A 21,421-nucleotide genomic window follows, 5' to 3' on the forward strand; every position below is an offset into this window, starting at 1 on the left:
AAACATGTGTTCTGAAAAAAAAATTGAAATAACTTTTTGTTTTCTGGATTTTTTATTTCAGAAACACTTTTTGTTTATGGAATACTCCTATTTTAGAATTATCAAGGATAATTTGGATATTTAAAAAAATGTAGGAGGACAGGAAAGAAAATGTACAGGAAGAAAAACCCTACTCTATGATGGTCCAATTTCTTACTTGGCTTTTATTAATCTATTATGATTTATGAATATTTGCAACAGTAGAGTGAGGCTTTGCAACGATGTAAACAGAAAAATTGGAGATCATTTTGCATTTTTGAGAGCAAAAAGTTATTGCATTGACAATGCTTGTAAATTGAATTTTAATGGGTGATTTTATTGATGATTTATACTTGCTAAAGTTTTGAGTTATTTATAACAAGACTATGAATTTTTTTCTCACAGTACTATTTAGAGTAGGAATGAAGTGGAATGTTACGAATTCCCTCCATTGAAACATGAACTCACGTGCGATTGGTATCAGTCAATCACATTAGTGCATTGTGGGCGTGATGGAGTCAGCAGGTTTTTTAGCCTCCTTATTGGCTTGTGGCCAATGCCAAACAGAGAAATAGATTCTGTGAGAACTGGGCTTATCTCTTCAATTTAATTTATTAAAAACCAACACTTAACTGGGATAAAACACGACCAGTTACAGTGTAAGGGAAAAGTAGAAACCTTAAAGAACAAAGGGAACGAAAATGTTGACACCGGTGTTATGCAACTGTTGATATATATATATATATATATATATATATATATATATATATATAATAATATAATAAATAAATTTATAATTAAATAATATAAAAATATTAGAATACTAATATTATTAATTGTTAGGTGGAGGTATAAAATAAAGTTGGATGTCAACTCTAAAACAACAAACTGTATTAAGAAAGGCGTTAGAAAATGAGAGTATAATAGAAAAATCTAAACATAATTTCAATTCAAATATTGAATTTGTTAAATTTAAAATTTATGTTTTACTTTAAGATTTCTCATTTCATCGTTTCAAAATTCAGCAGCTTATATTTTTAAATCATTGCTATTTTTTAAATTTTACTCCTTTCCTACTTAACCTTTACTTTATTGTTCTTATAATTTAAATATATTTAATTTAATTATGTTTTTTTTTTAAAAAGCTTCCAACTTATTTGAATACTAAATAGATTTTTTAATCATCTATCTTTTTTTTTTTAATTTGGAATGTTGACATGTAGTATTTTATACCATACATTTGAAAAATATGAGTTCAGCCCAATAAGATACTCTATGGACTAAATATTTCATTTTCCTTTTTATTTTGATATTTACATAAGCCTACTAGTTAAAATTTTAGAGTAAACTCAAATCAGAAGTAATGATAAAGAAAAATCCTCTTGAATTATCTGGTATTGAAAACAATTAATAAGATGTCTACTGATGATTTTTTTAATTAGTTTCTTATCTTAAAAAAAAATCAAGTCATGAAAAAATCTATCATTGAAGAAAAAAATATAAAAAATAATATCTTCGAAGTAAAAACAAAAATTTTCAAATAAAATTAAAAAAATCTTAAATAAAATTTATTTAAAATATAATTGAATAAAAAATATATATAATTTTTTTAAGGTTTCTTGATATTACAAGATCACAAATAAATGGTTTAAGAACTCCCATTAAAAAAAATTCTTATTTGGAATCACATTATTGATTGTCATAGTCATAACCACTTCTTATTACATAAATTTATGCACAATAATAATTATAATAAAAAACTTACGCAGAAAATTTTCTTTATGAATACTTTTAAAAATGAAAAATATATTTAACTTCTTCTTCAATTGAAATTAGTTTGTGCAGGAATTAATTTCTAGAAGTTATTTCCTATTAGCTTCAAAATTATATATATTTAGATTTCTTGTAAAAAAAATAAATGAGTTAATTACAAATATCATCATACACAGTGTGAATTTAATAATATATGTACTTAGGTGATTATTATTAAGGTTCAATGCAAAATTTAGTAACTCAGAGAATATTCAATTTAATCCTAGACCTACATATAAGAACTTTATGTTGTTCCCTTTAAGTATAAAATTATACCATCTTGGTTTCTGCTATGTACTTCTAGTCCCATATGAATTTCTAATTTTGTTCTTACAACACATTCCTAATTTAATCCCCACTTACATAATATATTCTTAATTTGGTCTCTTACGTGCAGGTATTATATAAAGAATGTGTTAGAGGCACAGAAACAATTAAAAGTTTGTTACACATATAGGGAGCAAATATTAAGAATAAATGAATACATATTTAACCCTAATACGTAGTAGTTTTCGAAATGGACTAGTTTATCATATATTTTTTTGGACTATAAAATTTGAATCAATATCTTATTTAAAGAATTAAAGTATGGTTGTATTGTAAGGAGAAGGATGATATGATTTGTTAAGTTGTGGTTGTAGGGGTGATAGTGAAGAAATAAATGTGGGGGAGGCAGATTCCGGTTTCCATGTTGGGATGATGCAGTCTGAGTGACAAATTGATAGAGAAGAGGGAATGTTACCTTACTGTGAATTTATGTATTTTGTGGTCCTCACAGACACCAGAGGTTGCAAGTGCCACGCGTTACTGTGCTTATCACAAAATACAGAATTTGGATTAAAGGTAGGAAGCAATCCTGCTATAGGAACGGGATGCCATACCCTAAAGCTAAGGAATCACGTGCCTCTCAACTCGTTTACTCTTTCATATCTTCCCATTCCTTCGACCCCACCAAAAACTCTCTTCAATTTTCATTGCTTTTCTCCTCATCAAACCAATGCTACTTCAACCAAACACCATCCTTTTATACACTTTCTTTTGCAGTCCTAAAGCATCATGCATGTGGTGGAAACCAATATGATAGGCTTCGTTTCGTCGTTCTAGGTGCTATTACTACCTGTCGGTATTTAGGTAAGCCTAAATTTCCCAACTAGGAACTACAACCTTTTTAGATAACTATTCCATTTCTTTTTTCTTTTTAAAATAACACATGTTTTTTAAACTTTTTATTTTAATTGAATAATTTTAGATTAGTTGTTTACGGTTTTTATAAATATTACCAGAATTATATATTTTAATATCAATTTTATTTTCATGAAGTTTAAAATATATTTTTAAAATAACTTTTATCATTACTCATCGATAAATTTAATCTCTAGTTATATGGTTAAGAATTGAAAACAACAATACACTTTTATTTCATAGGTATCACTATAATGTATAATAGGAAAGAAAAAGACAACGTGGCTAGTAAACGGCTAGTGGGAGATATAAGGAGGTTGACTTAGTTGTTAATGGGCCAATTAAGGCAGGAGGGAGGGAGTGAGTTTAGCGTTTTTATGGGTCTAAGTCCAAAGGATGTGGAAGATGAATAAGCAGGGTGTGCAACAAGCAAACCCTATTTAAGATGACTTGAGAGACGCTAAAAACAGTAACTGGGAACGGTGGTGCGACACTCCGGGGGAGCATAATCCAGGCACGCCGTTGCAGGGAAAAGCGAGGCTTCTTTCTGTGATAGAGGTATATGAAGATGAAGGAAGAACTGTGGGGACAATGCGAGTGTGCGCGGAAAACGTTGACGAAGTGAAATGACGAGAGCTTGCATAATGAGCATTTTGAAGCTTTTAGGGTTTGGAACATTGGAAAGGAGGTGGAGTTTTCTTTCTCGGGAGAGAAGGATGTCGTTATTGGTCGTCCACAAGCTATGGAGATGAGAGATAAATCAATGGTTAACAAGGAGAGCACAAGTAGGGTGGAGAACAACTTGTTTGATGATGAAGCTAATTAGTATGAATATAAGGGGAGTGAGGGGAAGCATTAAAATGAAATATATGGGCGATTTGATTCAGAAAGAACATGCGGATTTCGTATGTATTCAGGAGACAAAGTGTAAGGAGTTGGGGAAAGAAGAAATTTTTAAAATGTGGGTGTAAATGATGTCGAGTGGGTTGAGAATGGAAATGATAATGGTGCTGGAGGGGTGATCACGATGTGGAGGAGAAATTGCTTTCATCAAGTAATATTACTAATGAGAGTAATTATAGTATAATTGAGGGGTAATGAAGGATAAGAGAGGATCTACATATTACCATTATTAATATGTATAACTTTGGTTCGTCTACGGAGACATATGTGGGAGGAGGTGTGGGAGAGGAGAAGGGCGCAAAATACAAAGACTTGGTATGTGGTTGAAGATTTTAATTAAATCGGGAGACTTGGTGAGGAGGAATGCAGAGTTTGATGTTGATCATATGAGGGAGATGAGAAGGTTTAATGAGTTTATTGAAAACACGGAGCTGGTCGATATTGCGATGGTGGGAAGAAAGTACACGTGGTACAAACCGAATGGCTTGATCTAGAGCAGAATTGACTGAATCTTAGTGTCAAGGGAATGGATGGATAAGTGGCCCAATAGTAGGTACTATGTTCTAGAAAGGCCAGTGTCTGATCATTGTGCCTTGGTGCTAAAAACGGATATAATTGATTGGAGACCGAAATCGTTTAGAAGCTTGGACATCTGGCAGAAAGATAATAGGTTCAAGGATTTCATCATTGACAAATGGGGAAGTTATGAGGTGCAAGGAAGTGGGTTATTTATTTTTAAAGAGAAGTAGAAAATGTTGAAATCATATTTAAAAGTCTAGAATAGAGAGGTTTTTGGTAACGTTTTCCAGCAAGGGGAGGAGATCCGTAAGAGATTATAGGAGCTACAAAGGATGATGAGAGCGAGTTGGACGAGGTAGGAAGGGAGGAGAGAAAGTGATTATTAGCAGAACAAAGAAGAAATAGTCTAATCCAGGAAGCACTTTTATAGCAGAAGGCCCGTCTCAGGTGGTTGAAGCAGAGTGATTTGAACACTTAATACTTCCATTCGGTAATTAAATGGAGAAGAATAAGGAATGACTTCAGAGGGATTAGAGAAAAGGGACAGTGGTTTGAAGAGCAGGGTATAGTGAAGGAAAATGTTAGAGATTTTTTCAAAGAAAGGTTTAGTGGAGAAGCCTGTCAACGAGTCAGGCTAAATAATGCAGAGTTCAATAGGATCACAAAAGAAGATAATGCATTGCTGGTAGGAAGGATAACCGAATAGGAAGTAAAACATGCCATGTGGAGTTGGGATAGTGATAAAAGCTCGGGTCCCGACGATTTTAATTTCAGTTTTATAAAGTTTTGTTTGGAAGAGATGAAGGGAGACATCCTAAGAGTTGTTCATAATTTTGAGGAGGATGGAAGATGGCCAAGGGGGACGAGCGCTTCGTTTATCTCTTTGTTTCCTAAAGGATTTTAGACCTATTTGTTTGGTTGGTTGTATGTATAAGATTGTGGCAAAAATCTTGTTTATGAGGTTAAAGAAAGTGCTACACAAGGTCATTGATGGAAGGCAGTCTGCATTCCTGGAGGGTAGGGGGCTAATGGATGGTGTTTTAGTAGCAAACGAGGTCTTGGAAGAGATAAAAAGGAGAAAAAGTGGTTGTGTTTTCTTCAAGGTTGATAAAAAGCTTATGATTCAGTTATATGGAATTTTTGTGTACTACATGATGAAAATGTTAGGTTTTTGTGACAAATGGGTTGGATGGATAATAGCATGTCTTGAGTTCTCATCTCTATCAGTATTAATGAATGGAAGCCCCACTTAGAAGTTTCATCCAAATATATTAGATTTTTCTCTCACATACCCATCTTTTATATATAAGAGTAAAATAATAAATAATATAATAATATTTAACAACGGAAATCAGTTTGATTAATGTGATTTGAACAGTTTTAAAGTTGGAATCGCAACTCAAATAAAACCATTTGGTTCTAAGAAAACAAATATCTAAATCAATAAAAAAATTATTTTAACTAGTTATAAAAATTGAAATCAATTTTCAGTTATTTTCTTAATCGATTGAATTTTAAATACTTAACAATTTTATCTTACCCAAGATAATCATGTAAGATAAAACTAATTTCACGAATTTATAATTGTTTTTTATATCAGCAATAAAAATAAATAAATAAATAGGAACTACTTCAGGGGTGGTCCAACCCTTATACAGAAATACCTGACACCAATCTCCTATTAGAATGCCTACAATAGCAAAGGATAACCATACCAACACTAACCAACATTAATGAATCAACCTCATACAAGCTAGAGGATTTAAAACCCAACTAGAATAAGGGAAATAAGCAAAACCAGACTTTGCATAAATCCAAGACCATACCTTTACTTGCACCGAAGCGAACACTTCAAACACATCTGTCACACCTCTATTGAAGATGACCGAGTTCCTATGTTTCCAGATTTCGCTCACTATGCCAACCCAAATTGTACCCCAAACTTCGTTAACCGAAACAGAAGTCTGACTCATCCTGAATTGTGAAAAATTTGACTTAGGGTCCTTGTGAATTACAGACAACACATCAAGTCACTTAAAGCACATACACTAGACACGCCAGAGGATTTAAAACCCAACTAGAATAAGGGAAATAAGCAAAACCAGACTTTGCATAAATCCAAGACCATACCTTTACTTGCACCGAAGCGAACACTTCAAACACATCTGTCACACCTCTATTGAAGATGACCGAGTTCCTATGTTTCCAGATTTCACTCACTATGCCAACCCAAATTGTACCCCAAACTTCGTTAACCGAAACAGAAGCCTGACTCATCCTGAATTGTGAAAAATTTGACTTAGGGTCCTTGTGAATTACAGACAACACATCAAGTCACTTAAAGCACATACACTAGACACGCCAAGCAAACCTGCGAAAAAAAAAAAACAAGTGACACAACGACTCCTCCTCCTCCCCACACAAACAACACAAGGGATTTTCTACCGCCACTCCACGCCTTACCAAGTTAACCCTAGAGGCAATTCTATTCTCCAACAACCTCCAAGCAGTGAACAAAGTAGAAGGCAAGACTTTGCACCTCCACAACTTACTATACACAGGAGAATACCCCCCTCCTCTAACCCCCCTTACCTGAACATAGGCAGAGTTGACTGAGAAAGTTTGACTCTCCCCGATCTTCCAGACCCAACTATCCGCCTCCCCAAAAACCAATTTCACCTCTTGCAGACTTTGAAACAGCTGTTCCACCAAAGACTTCTCCCAGTCGAAAAAGGATCTACGCCAGTCCAAATTCCACACCCATTCACCATTATACCAATACCCAAGCTCAACAATTTTTGCGTTTTTGGCCGAGCTTAGAGATAAAAGTCTCGGAAAAACTCCCTTCAAAGTACCACAGCTCAACCAGATGTCCTCCCAGAAAGAGATCTCCTTACCATCCCCCACTTTCCACTTAAACCCATCTTCAAAACTTCTAACCCAATCCTCTGAATCCCACACCTCCTTCAAATCTTTCCACCAGAGAGAGCCCTTACTAAACTTACCGCCTTCTGTCAAACTTCTCCAACCACTATACTTAGAATCAAGAATCTCTTTCCACAAACCTCATTTATCCGTACCCAGTCTCCAAATCCACTTTCCTAATAAAGCCAAGTTAAATTTCCTAATATCAATGATTCCAAGACCTCCAGAATCCCGAGGCTCACACACCTTATCCCAAGAAGCCCAAGCGATCTTCCTTCCATCAGAGCCCCACCCCCAAAGGAAATTCCTTTACCTAACTTGTCTGCCACCACTGAAGGCAGTTTAAATAAAGACATAAAAAATAACGAGATTGAAGAGAGAACAGACTTGATCAAACAAATCCTCCTTGCCATTGACAGGCACTTGCCTTTCCACCTAGATAGTTTACTCTGAACTTTCTCAACCACCTCGTTCCAACAAGCACCGCGCTTATGACACCCTCCTACCGGTAGCCCCAAGTAAACAAATGGAGTTACCATCACATTACAATTAAGAATAGCCGCAAAACGCTGAAGCGAACTCGAATTCATCCCCAGCCCACCCAATATGCTTTTTAAGAAATTCACCTTAAGCCTAGAAGCAAGCTCAAAACAAAACAAAATCGCCTTAATGTTGAAGATACTTTTGGTATTAGCTTCACAGAAGAATAAAGTATCATCAACATATTGCAACATATTCACCTTTACTTTAGCTCTTCCAACCTCCAAACTATCAATCAAATTCTTCTCTTCTGCCATCCTAGAAACTCCAGCCAACCCTTCTGCAACTAAAAGGAAGAGAAACGGAGCTAGTGGATCACCTTGGCGAAGACCCTTCCTAAAAGTAAATTCCCTAATAGGACTACCATTCACCAACACAGAAACTGAAGCAGATTCTAAGCAACATTTTATCCACTGAATCCATTTAGCACAGAAACCCAACCGATCAAGCATATAATAAATAAATTCCCAACTAACCGAGTTATACGCCTTCTCATAGTCAACTTTGAAGAACACACAACTCTTCCTCTTTCTTTTATATTCCTCCAGCACCTCATTAGCTACTAACACACTGTCCAACAAACCCCTACCTTCAAGAAAAGCTGACTGTCTCAAATCAATAACTTTACTAATTACCTTTTTCAAGCGTAGAGACAACACTTTTGAGATAATTTTATACAAGCATTCAACTAACGAAATAGGTCTGAACTCGCCGAGTTGCTGAGGGTTTTCTACTTTCGGGACGAAACAAAGGAATGAAGCATTTGAACCTCTAGGCTAATGACTTTTAGATGCGAAATCCTTCACTGCTGACACCACATCCAACTTTACAATATCCCAACAGAACTTTAAGAAACCAAAGTTAAATCCGTCAGGACCTGAACTCTTTGAACTTTCACAATTCCAAACCGCAGCCCTTATTTCTTCTTCAGAGAAGTCACCGACCAACAACTCGTTATCAGCTTGCGAGATAGAATTAAACCTTACATTGTCCAATCTAACCGTACAAGCTTCATTCCTAGCAAACCTATCTTCAAAATAATCTCTAACCTTATCCTTAATCACAACGTTATCATTAGCATGTGTATGCATTGTTTTTAGATTGGATAAACTAAACCATGATATATACAAGGTAACTTCTCTTATGGTACGAGTGTATGCATTGTTTTTAGATTGGATAAAGTCAAGAAAACAAAAATATTCGGCAGAAGTTTGTTTTTCTTAATAAAAAACCGATTGTGTAGCATGTTCCCATGTTCGGAACTAGCAGAGATAAGGGATTCCCTGTTCATAAGGGGGACCAATATTTGTTCATGGATGAGACTAATTCAAATTTAGTTCTCAGAAATTGGACAATATTACCCTGCCCCTTCTGTTAGATACCTTATTTTGCATGTCTCATTTTCTAGAATCTGCACCTTTCTATTTACATTACTCCTTTTTAAATATTATTAAAACCATGTTATCCAAATCTAGTTATCAGACCATGCCTAACTAATATATTGCAGAAAAAGTTAAGATTTTTTTAATAATAACTTCGGGAATAACAATTCTATTAATAATATATGCGTCTCAATTTTCTATATATACCATTTGCACTTTTATTTTTCCATCTATCACCTTTTTGTTTTTAATTTTCTATCTAGCACTTTTTTGTTTTTATTTTCCTATCTAGCACCCTTTTATTTTTTATTTCCTTATCTAGCACCATTTCAAAAATAAATAAATAAATAATAAATTATTATATTTTTGATAATTTTAATTTTGAATGCATTAAAAAGTAAATATTTTTAATGTTTAAAATAGTTAGAAATATAATTAATGAATAAAGAAATGAGTTTTTACAAAATAAAAATAAATATAAAATAAATTTAAAATGTTTAGTTTAAATTTTCTTTTTAAGAATGAAGAAAATAAAAAATTAAACCCTACAACAACATAAAAGTTGAATCTATAAACATAAATTAGTATTTACTTTTATTATTATTGATGATGTAATCTTGTTAATTTCAAGTAAAAAATATATGACATAATTATAAAAAAAAAACAAAGTCAATTAGCATTAATTAATAGTGGACACACAAATAATATTGAATACCTTAAATGCAAAATCCTAAAAAAAAAACTAATGCAAATGTTACCCATAATGCTTAAAAATGAGAAGAAAAAAATGCAACAATAAAAAAAAAACAGAAATAAATAAAGAATGACAGAAAAAAGTAATAATAACTAAAAACATAAAAGATATAAAATAAAGACAACAAAATAAGATAAAGATGAAAGATATAAAAAAAAATCCAAATAGGATAAATATAAGAGATATAAGGGGATACTAAATAAGTATATGTTGATCATAAAAAGAAAATTAAATAAAACATGGTCATTCATTTAATATTTTCTTCACTGGTACATTAAATAGTTTGTGCGAAATGAAACATAATTAATGACGAGAAGTGAACAATCCAGTAATGTTGAGGCAAGTTCTTTATGTGTGTTCTGGTGTTTAACAATATGACATTTTTTTGTTCAATCATGTTGTTCTCTTATGTTCATATCAGTCCTTATTCAACTTGTTTTTTTTTTATAATTATGTCATGTATTTTTTACTTGAAATTAACATGATTACATCATCAATAATAATAAAAATAAATAATAATTTATGTTTATAGATTCAACTTTTATGTTGTTGTAGAGTTTTATTTTTTATTTTCTTCATTCTTAAAAAAAATAATTTTAAACTAAACATTTTAAATTTATTACTTTTTTATTTTTATTTTGTAAAAACTCATTTCTTTATTCATTAATTATATTTCTAACTATTTTAAACATTAAAAATATTTATTTTTTAATGCATTAAAAATTAAAATTATCAAAAAAAAATTAATTTATTATTTATTTATTTATTTTTGAAATGGTGCTAGATAGGGAAATAAAAAATAAAAGGGTATTAGATAGGGAAATAAAAATAAAAGGGTGCTAGATAGAAAAATAAAAACAAAAGAGTGCTAAATGGAGAAATAAAAGTGTAAATGGTACTAAATAGAAAATTTACCCCAATATATGTTGTAGTGATAATGTAATAATATCTTCTTTCCTTATGAATGATATCTTAAAGATTAATCTCTTCCAATAAAAAAAAATGTATCCAAAATATTAATCTCCCCATAAATATTCACCGCGTAAATAAGAACTTAATAATAATTTTAATAAACTGCATCCAATGATATCTTAAAGATTAATCTCTTCCAATAAAAAAAAAATGTATCCAAAATATTAATCTCCCCATAAATATTCACCGCGTAAATAAGAACTTAATAATAATTTTAATAAACTGCATCCATAAATTGTTTGGAGATGTATAAATTATAACGTAGTTTTTTAGGGTTTAGGGTTTAATTTTTTCTTTGAGAATTTTTATCATTTACGTTTTTGATATTATAAGGAGGCATTGAAACTATATAATTAAAAATATATAGGGTGATTTTGTCGAGTATTGGTATTTTCAAATGTAAACTTAATTAAATACTATTACAATGTATTATATAATTTTTATTTGATAATTTTCATATAATAAATTAAAATTATTATGCAATATAAATTTTGTCAGTAGGTAATCTTACATTTATCAAAATGTCTATTCATGCATTTAAATTAATGTCTTTTTTAATACTGGTATAATTTAACATATCCAACATGTATAATCTATTACCAAACATTATCCATGACACCTAACATAAAATAAAACACACATTTAATTTCAAATTCAAACATAACATAATTGAAGTTTCATCATATGATGATAACATAATACAAAAGTCAAGTCAACTTAAAATATCTAAAAATCCAAACAAACTTGAAACATAACTAAAGATCCTATCTAAAAATCCAAACAAACTTGAAACATAACTAAAGATCCTTAATTCAAAATTCTAGTGAACTTGTTTACTTCCATGGCTTGTTAGAGCAACTTTGCATATGAACAAAATAGTCTACAATCTAAACATTGTAACATACTAACATTTGACAAAAAGAAAAGAAATATATAAAGACCTGAAAGAAAATGTAATATATTAAGAAATATATTGCTACAAAATTTCATGCCCATACCCTTCCTTATGGTAAACTAGTGCAACTGCATAGCCAAATATGAAGGAGCTACTAGGAATGTTGGCCACCAAATTAAGCTCTTTAAAAAGAAGACTTACATCTACTCAAATTTTGATCCTCCATGATACAAAACTAAACACCAACTTCTCCGCTTCAAGGTCCCACTTATATACAATGAAAGGCTCGAGACTACCAACTCGTGCGTGAGACTATATATTATGGGTGGTCCGATAGTGGGTGGCACGATAGGCCCAATACAAATACTCGCTAGGATAGACTCGAAATGGCTCTGATACCATGTTACGAAGTGGACTTTAAGCCTAACTCAACCCCATAAAACCGGCTCATGAGGTTGAGGTTTGCACCCACTTATATACAATGAAAGGCTCTAATCTCTAGTCGATGTGGGATCTCCAACAGAAGTCTCCGTAAATCTCATTTGAATCGTCTATGCTTCTGAACACCACGACGGAGCTTTCCATTGGGTTTTTCACTAAATTTTCAAAGTCAGGATTCAGGATTTAGGTTTACAATTTCGAACACCAGATTAGGGCTTTCGATTTCACAAATTGAAACCAAAAATTGGGAATTTCAATATAGATTTTAGAAGACATGGGATTTGAGTTGCAATTTTGGAACGAAAGAGAGATTGGGAACACATTTTTCAAAGGGAGAAAGAATGGGAACTTCAAAGTTCTTTTGTTTGGACGTTTCGGAACTCTGAAGGTGTTAGAATTTCAATTTCTCACATCCTCATGATTTGGATTTGAGAACCCACCATTGATATTTTCTAAGAAAATCTAAGAATGTTTCAGTCTAGGAAGCAAGAGAGTGTTTCGATGAGAGTGGTTCAATGGTGGAGGAAAGTATATTAGTGTCGAGAAAACCAATTTAACATAATATTCTTTTCTTTTCTTTTCTTTTTTTAAAAATACTTTACCTATCACCTAACCTTCATACGTAATGTAATGTGCCCAATTTCAAGTTTTTTTTATGTTTAATAATATTACCCACAAAATTTATAGTAGGTACAACTATAGATAATTATTCATCGGAAATACAATTTTTTTTTCTTATATGGAAGCAAGTATTTAAAAGAATTTATGTGTAAAGAAAAATGGTGTATGTTTGTCAGTATATTTTAGTTACATTAGTTTCATAATTACAAAATATTTTAAATTCAAGAAAACTTTTAAAGTTAACTACCACTATTATATCAGCAAACTTATACCACACAACCTTTTTTTTATAACTTTTCGTTCACAATAATACAAATAGTAAAATACATACATTTTATACCTCTTTATAATAATAATATAATAATATTTTAAATTAAAAATAAAATTAAAAATATTAAAATATTAATTTATTGATATGTAAGGTGTATGTTTTTATTATTAATAGTGTTAATATATCACATTTTTTTTAAATAGATCCTTCTGACCCTGGTTTCTAGGTTGTTGCCCCTGTGGGGTAGGCTTTGGGTCTATCTAGTTTTTTCACATCTCAAGACAAATTGAAATAGGATAAAAGGACAAAAGGATTGTAATTGATTATTTTTAATTTAAATATTTTTTTAATAAAATGTTAACATGTCTAGTAATGACTTAAACTTTGGAGGAGAACGTAAAATTATTTTACATTTATAGACAATAAACTCAATTGATAATGTACAGAATATTGACAAATAAAATTTATGCCATTTAATAAATTTTAACCAATTCTTTTCATTCTATCTTATAATATAGTTCATAAAGTAAATTTGAATCAATCACTTTATTTTGTCTTAATTAAAGTAATAGTACATTTTTTTTAAAGAGAGACTAGTTTAATAAAAGATTACTATTTCATTAAAAAAAATTATGAATTGATTTAATTTTTTAAAACTAAAACAATATACATTTTTGAAGGGAGACACTAATATTTGTTTTATCTGTCTTAAAATAAATATATATTCAGAATTCATTAAATATGATAATAAATGGGCATGAAGCATTAAATAATATGAATTAAGATAGATGGGTTGCTATGTATGATTAGGTCAAGTTTGAAGTTGATGCCAAGCAAAATACTGAAAGACAAAAATGGCATTAACTTCAAGGCAAGGGCGAGTGCGAAAAGGAAGGGTTCTGCTTCTGCTGTGGCTCTCTATGGCAGTAAGTGGTGGGCTGGGAAAGTCAGACATGAAATGACATTCAAAGAAATCAATGCTTAACAGACATGATTTTGACGTTTCAGATTCTCATTGTCAGACTGACCAACATAACTTAATACTATAATACTCCTTCTCTCTATAATACTCCTACTTTCCAAATACTATATAATCAAATTTATCTAATATATATATTACTAATATTCTCATTTCTCACAGTCTATATGTTTAGTTCCACTGCTATAACTAAGATACCTTACTTTTTGAAATAAATATCTAATTTTGTATTTTTCTATCAGCATAGAGTCTAGAAGAAGAATTCTTATAAACTTTTTTCTAGTATATAATATAATGTATATATATATATACGATGAGTGTAGAAGTTATCCTATCTGTGAAGCATGTTTCTTCTATTCCGCCAATGAGATTAATTTTCCTTGAGATGATTAACTTTTTGACAGCTTTCATAGAACAAGTTTTTAGTGATATTTGTGACCATCAATGGCGATCTCATTTATGTTATCTGTTTTTTCTTTTGTCCGCAAGTAGTTTCTTAATGGGACAACACAGAAGCTGGTCAATACTCAATAGTAATAAAAATTCTGCCAAATTTTTTAAGCAACCTGCAAAAGTAGCTGCTTCATTTTTAGTGCTTTCATGGAGATTCCTATATGTTTTGATGGAGATGCCATAAGCCAAAATGGTGGTCCAAAAATTCCTTTTCGAAAAGGCCTTTGTTAATTTATGAGTTGGAGTGTGCTTGGTACAGGACCAAATCTTGTCTTAGATATTTTACTTTGAAAAGTAAAAAGAAACATTTATTTTGGAGTCTTTCCCGTCCATTTCATAAAACATATCACACTCACAGAAATTACATTACATATAAATTAAAGAAGAGAAAAAAGAAACAAGAAAAAAAGTATTTTGTCCTCAACTCTCCTAGTTTGCTACTAAATGTTTGTTTGGATTTTGAAGACCGTGAACATTAAAAATTTGTTGTCCCAAGATGATAAGTTGGCTACTAAAAAGTGCATTCCACCTTTCTTTTAACATCAGGTGACATTCAAATAAATCCAAAACAAATAGATGCTTTGATTTGTTAGGTTAGGGCATAAATAATTAATGAATAAATTAGAAAAAAAATTCAAATATTTTTTATGAGTTTCTTTTTTTAATCAACAAAAAACTTATAAAAAATACTTGGGATATATCAACCTTAAATAAACCGAACAAATGCACATATGTATTCACATTAAGACACACAAATATATAATAATTATTCAATACCTAATAACACACTACCTATATAAACTAGGAGTGATGATATTCAATTGTAAAGAGAAATTAGAAACTAAAACATAAGTTGTTGCAGCAAAAATCACCATTAACTTATGAAATTATATGGTCCTAGGAGCTGGATATACCGTCATGTGATTTTTATGACAAAACATATGAAACGACTCTCTTCTATGGTGGTTTTGTGTTGGAAAACTTGTTAATACCTTGTTTATGTTATGTAGCTATATGTGTATCAGTCTATTTTGCAAACATTTATTTTAGAAAGAGGACTATTTTGGAATAGGAAGAGAATGATTATGTTACACATGAAGACTACTGTATAAGGACTAAGATACCCTATTATCTAATGTATATAATAATATATGTTTTTTTTTATAAAAAAAATGAAATGATATGCTCAAATTCTTTTTAAGTTTAATCTATATAAAACTTATTGTTTTCTCCTTTTATATTAGTTTCTTAATTACTACATTGATACCTTAATTAGCATTCACAAACTTCAAAACCAAAGAAATGTCAATTTTTACCTTTAAGATTTTTTTTAATTTATCAAACAAATCTTTAGTGGTTTTTCAATTAGTTAATAGAGGTCTTTAATAAAGAGATATTATAAATTCTAGATAGATGAAATTAAACGAGAAAGGTTATGAATGCAATCTTAAACACATCTCTTTTTGTTAACTGTCTAAATTTGATAGGAGTATACTGAACGAGAGATATTACTAAAATATTAATTAACATTCCTTAATTTATATATATTGCAGAGTTTTATGTGAGTTCTCAAATTACTAGAGATTTAAGGCTAAATTCTTAGTTTTATTTGACTAAAGAAGATCAAGATATACATTCTTAATTTGTTAACAGGCAACCTCGGGTCTTCTTGTGAACGTGTCAATAATACTCTCTATTTTCTCTTATGACCAAACCATTAATTTACCAATACTAATAAAATACATATTTATGTATATTTTAACTAATGACACTAAATTAATCACTCTTAATTCTAATATTCAATTTTTTTCTAACAAATAACTTAAACATATTTATGACTGCATCATTGAACACGGGTAGTAGTTAAGCAATAATAATTTGACAATCCATAAAAAATCATTTAATAATTAATTATATTAATATTTTAATCATATTTTCTTAAATATATTATTATATTATTAAAGTAAAGTAATTAAGTGAGTGTTTATTAAATAAAGGAGTTAAAATATAAATTTTCATCTTAATTTTGAACCTAGATCTCCCAACAAAATGATGTAGTAGAAATGTAATAACTAATAAATTTTAAAAATAAATATGTTCTTTATACATAGTTACCCTATGATAATTTAAAATATATTGTCCTACAAATAAAAGATTATATATATATATATATTTACTTATTTATTGATTAAGGTTAAAAACAGTAGTCAATGTATTTTATTTTATACTTATCTTAAACAGGTAGAAAATAGAAATTATTAAAAGATGACAAGAGAAACTAACATTCGTGCTTGAAATTAAAGCATCCATTGAACAAGTAATAATTAAGTAGTGACAAGTACATTAACAAAGAAAAGTGCAGATTGTCCTTAGAACTCATTATAGGTTGGACATTGTCTTCTTGACAGACTCAAACGAAACTCAGGTCCCATAGTATGATATGATGATGAAGATAGCTTTCATTTATTCATTAGCGCAGCCCTTGACATTAAATGCTTCTCAGAAACCTGAAATCAAATATCATATCATCAAGCAAAGTTTTGTAACAATGATCCTTAAACTTAAACGAGAGTAGTACTTTCCATACAAATAGAATATATGCATCAAGGTTTCACAAATACTGAAAGTACTTATTAATTTAATAGCTTGTTTTTTCTTTTTCTGGAGCTAGTTTATTTATTTATCTTCTTAAGATGTGCTGCTTTCTGTTCCTCCAGTTGAACGTTTGATGCTATATTAAAAACTAATATTCATTCTCTTGATATATATTTTTTGCTAAGTGCTGTATTCTTTAATGGAAAAAATGGAAAAAGGAAAGAACAAGGTTTTTTGTTACCTAATGTACACATGATCAAATAATGCTACGGAGGATCATAATTTATGTAAAGATAAATATTTGCTGAAATATACTTACATTTTCCATCTTAGCTTGGTTGTTGCTGTCCAGCATCAGCCCAAAGTGAATATGGGGAAAATGTGCCCACTAAAAGGAGAAAATTCCAAATTAATCATACTTATGAAGAAGACATATATTTAATTAGGGTAAAATATTTCCAGCAATTTTTATCTGGTACATACGTTTTTTGCAGCTGTACTGAACGCTTCTCTGTGACTGATATCAGGATTATTGGCTTTGATCCTCTGAATCTCTTCCCTGCATAAGAACAAAGACATTTCAAAGGGCTTTATGCTACCAATTACATCTTATATATACAGTAAAATTATGTGTAAAGCGTTGCTTACTTTATAAACTGATTATAAGCAGAAGGTACGCGCTGCCTCTTCTCGGGAGCTGGAAAGAAAATAACAACTCAGATCAGATCAATATTGTCAATAACAATGTGGATTATTTTATTTTATTTAAAGAAAGTAGCTAGCTCTATATGTGTGGTTATGATGGTTTTGAGATTGAATATTATTAAACTTGGTAAAGCCAAATATATACTCACGCCTATTCACAACCCTTTCCTCAGATACATTAGTGGTGGGTGCACGCATTGCAATCCTGTTGTTGCATTTGGAGGTGGAGCCAGTGTCAATCCTGTACTCTGGGTTGCAGTGCCCAGGTCCCTGAAAGTGAAAATGTTAATTAGCTTCAAACATCAACTTAGCCATGTCCATAAACACCATGATGACTTTAGCTTGACCAAGTTATACATGAAGAATTCTTTACTTTTAAACCATTAAATTTAGTATTAAATGTTCTTTTTGAATAATAAATTTAGATTAAAATGTATATTTTATATTACAATATGTGAAAAGTAATTTTTGAGTGTCAAAACCAGACGGGGACCAGTTAGTTTGCATGAAATAAAATGGGGTGAATAAATTAGCTGACTAGGTATCTGGCAGCAGCAAATGTGGGTTTACTGTGATTCAGACGTGAAGAAATAATGATGGCCTCTCATAGAGAGAAACGAAAGTGCCTTTAATATCACTGAGCAATAAGACAGGAAATGCAACTAATCAGATGAATGAAAGTACTTACAGAAAACCCAGATTGACAGTTGTGGAAATGAAGGGCTTAGATTTTAGGGATTTACACCAACCAAGATACCATTTTTTAAATTGAGAATTGAGTCCTCTGATCCACAGGAGTGTGCTTGCCTTGGAGAGGACAAGGATCTTGAAAAGAAATCATTAAACCTAGCTAAGGCTAACATAACATACTTCCCGCATATACATATACATACATGGATACATGTCAATCAAATCGATACCCAAGGTATATCATCTCGAAAAGCCATGAAGAGAGAGAGATAGATTTTCAGTTGCCTTGATGGGTTAGGACAGAACCTGACGCCTCTACTAAAAGTGCAAAAAAGAAAACGAATAGGTTTTGCTTATGGCGGCTGCAGGTAGCTAGGGCTTTCAGTACTCTTTCTCAGGTAGAAATAACAGACATGCTTGCTTTGAAATACTCGATTTAGCACACAGAACCTACCACAGGGGCTTCGATTTTGTCAAAAAGAATAACTCCCACAAACCCTACCCTAGGATCCAGAAATCAAAGACCCTATTTTATTTATATTTATATTATGTTAGTACTTGTGAGCATTCATCATAATCAAGTACTAATTAGTTGGAAATGTGGTATTATATTGCACCTTACCTGAACATCTTGCCATGACAGTGACTGAAACGCGGCGGCCATGTTCACGGACCATAGATTGGTGCAGTGCCCGCATCGAACGGTCACAATGTCAAACAGGCTGCTGCATGGAACACTCACCTGTGCCCATAACACAATATTATTCCATTATACAAGGAGAAAAGTTTATTAAAAACCCAGAGAATGACAGATAAAATAAATTAAACTAGATCGCATAATTATTTCATACTTGAGATCATTTCATCTCGTTAAAAGATAAAAAAAGTGAGGGGGTGAGGGAATAATAATAGTAGTAATTTGTGGGGTTTGAGAAAAAGGGTGCAGCTTGGTTTTACTTGAAAAAGAAAGAAAAGTTGTCAACTTGAAAGGTGCTACGATCCAGGGTTTCTTCTTTATGTGTTAGAACTGGGACTCCTCAAGAAATTTACATTTTTGTTTTCCTATGTACAAACTTGAGAAAGCACCTGGATGTGTCGCAGAAGTTGAGTTTAGCATAAGCTAGAGAGGTCAATTAGGTTACAGGTTAGAGATAGAAAATCAAAGGGTGGAGAGGACTTGTCCTATCAACAGTTTTAACATATAGTGCCTGTTTTGGCGTTTTCAAAAGGAAACCACCATATTTCTCAAAACAGCTAGCTAGTTAGCTAGCACAGTTGGCACAATTTGCCTCACCCGCACTTGCTCAGAACGAGAAAGGGAAAAAGCCGTGTGTGTATGTGTTTGTGTGTGACCTGAGGTCCTCCAGGATATGACTTTTATTTGACTGCAAAAGAAGAAAAAAAGAAAAGGTCCGGAGATGGAGACATGACTGTAACAACAACTAGGAACCCAGAAAGAGGGAATTGAAATAGCACACCCACTGGTTCATAAAAGCGCAAACACACACACACGCATAGTAGTGGTAGCTTCCTTTTCAGCATCTGATTGAATTCTTTTGCCCTCGGATGTTTACAGGAGAAGGAAAAGAAAGAGGCAAAAGAAACCAACCAGGTATGTGTGTGTGTGCTGCACAATAGTTTGGCATTTGAAAACAAGAAGATATTATATGAATTAGGTAACATGCAAGAGCCGAAAAGCAGATCTCCAACTAAATTATAAAAGCTAGCTTTCAAATCAAAGATACCGCAAGAACAATATTGCAAAAGTTGCAGGGGATGTAACAGAGTTGCTCAGGCGCAACATCGATGCCGCAGCTTGTCATGGCTGATCTCAGGTTTCTTAACTGAAACAAGGAGGGTGAGAGGAGAAGAAGAAGAAGAAGAAGGAAGAGAGAAAGAAAGAAGTAGAAGATGGATGAAGCTAATTGAATAGCTGGTCCTTCTCTCTTGCAATACCAAAGGTGTGAAGGCAAAGGCCTTTAATTATTCTCTCTCTCTCTCTCTCTGGTTGGATACTGAGCAGTGTATAGGGGTGTATATATAAGTATATGAGGACAGTAAAAACTGAAGGAAGGGGTTGTATAAAATAGAGTAGAGAGAGGTAGAAGAAGGGGTTGTTTGGAATCCAAAGGAAGAGTGAGGAAGTGAGAGTAGGGTAGTATGGCAATGAGATTAAAAAGTAGTTTCAGTAGTGCCCACGGCAGTCAGGGAATGCTGGGTCCCCCTAAGGAAAACAAAGTGGTTTTTAGTTCATATTGGAAAACTTGCTCAAGTGCCCAATAATTATTCTTCCAAAAATTCAATTTATTGCAACTCTCCAAAGAGAGAATATTAAGTAATCTTTACTTATTATGATCCCCTCAATATTTACATAGACTATTATTCTTTGATTAAATTATAAAATTTTAATATGTTTGCTTAAATAAACCAAAATCAAAACATCATGCATTAACTTTTCTAAAAGAATACACTTGACTAAAGTGTTCCTCTTTGATCAATAAGTAATAATTGGTGGAATACATTAATTTTTAATGTTGGAACCTTCTTTTTTTTTGAAAAAAAATAATACATTTAATATTATAAACCAAATTAACTCATTTAGTCAGATCATTTAGTTAATTGGATTTTTCTAGAAAGGACCATAAAAAGTATTAGGAATTAAAGTACGAGGTACTCTACTCCGACAAACAACATCTTACATGGTCAATTCAAAAGTATAAAACGTAACAAGTAATTATGAAATCGATATACCAGGAATAAAGGC

The 21,421-nt window shown here is 31.6% G+C and overlaps 2 protein-coding genes across 2 annotated transcripts; one reads left to right on the top strand and one right to left on the bottom strand.

Moving 5' to 3' along the window:
• Window positions 1-4,445: 4,445 nt before the first annotated feature.
• LOC137805619 (uncharacterized) lies at window positions 4,446-5,687 on the top strand. The gene is made up of 2 exons (XM_068605560.1): window positions 4,446-4,625; window positions 5,370-5,687. Exons 1-2 carry the CDS (start codon window positions 4,446-4,448, stop codon window positions 5,685-5,687), a joined length of 498 nt encoding a protein of 165 aa, XP_068461661.1.
• Window positions 5,688-16,955: 11,268 nt separating this feature from the next.
• On the bottom strand, window positions 16,956-20,859 carry YAB5 (plant-specific transcription factor YABBY family protein). Its single transcript, XM_068608229.1, has 7 exons — window positions 20,403-20,859; window positions 19,280-19,399; window positions 18,117-18,237; window positions 17,911-17,959; window positions 17,746-17,821; window positions 17,582-17,650; window positions 16,956-17,174 (listed from the first exon to the last, which is right to left on the bottom strand). Exons 1-7 carry the CDS (start codon window positions 20,478-20,480, stop codon window positions 17,127-17,129), a joined length of 561 nt encoding a protein of 186 aa, XP_068464330.1. The 5' UTR covers window positions 20,481-20,859; the 3' UTR covers window positions 16,956-17,126.
• Between the last annotated feature and the right edge of the window lie 562 nt (window positions 20,860-21,421).

This window comes from Phaseolus vulgaris, chromosome 3 (genome assembly GCF_051622355.1).
Source record: "Phaseolus vulgaris cultivar YP4 chromosome 3, ASM5162235v1, whole genome shotgun sequence".
Taxonomy (NCBI): domain Eukaryota; kingdom Viridiplantae; phylum Streptophyta; class Magnoliopsida; order Fabales; family Fabaceae; genus Phaseolus; species Phaseolus vulgaris.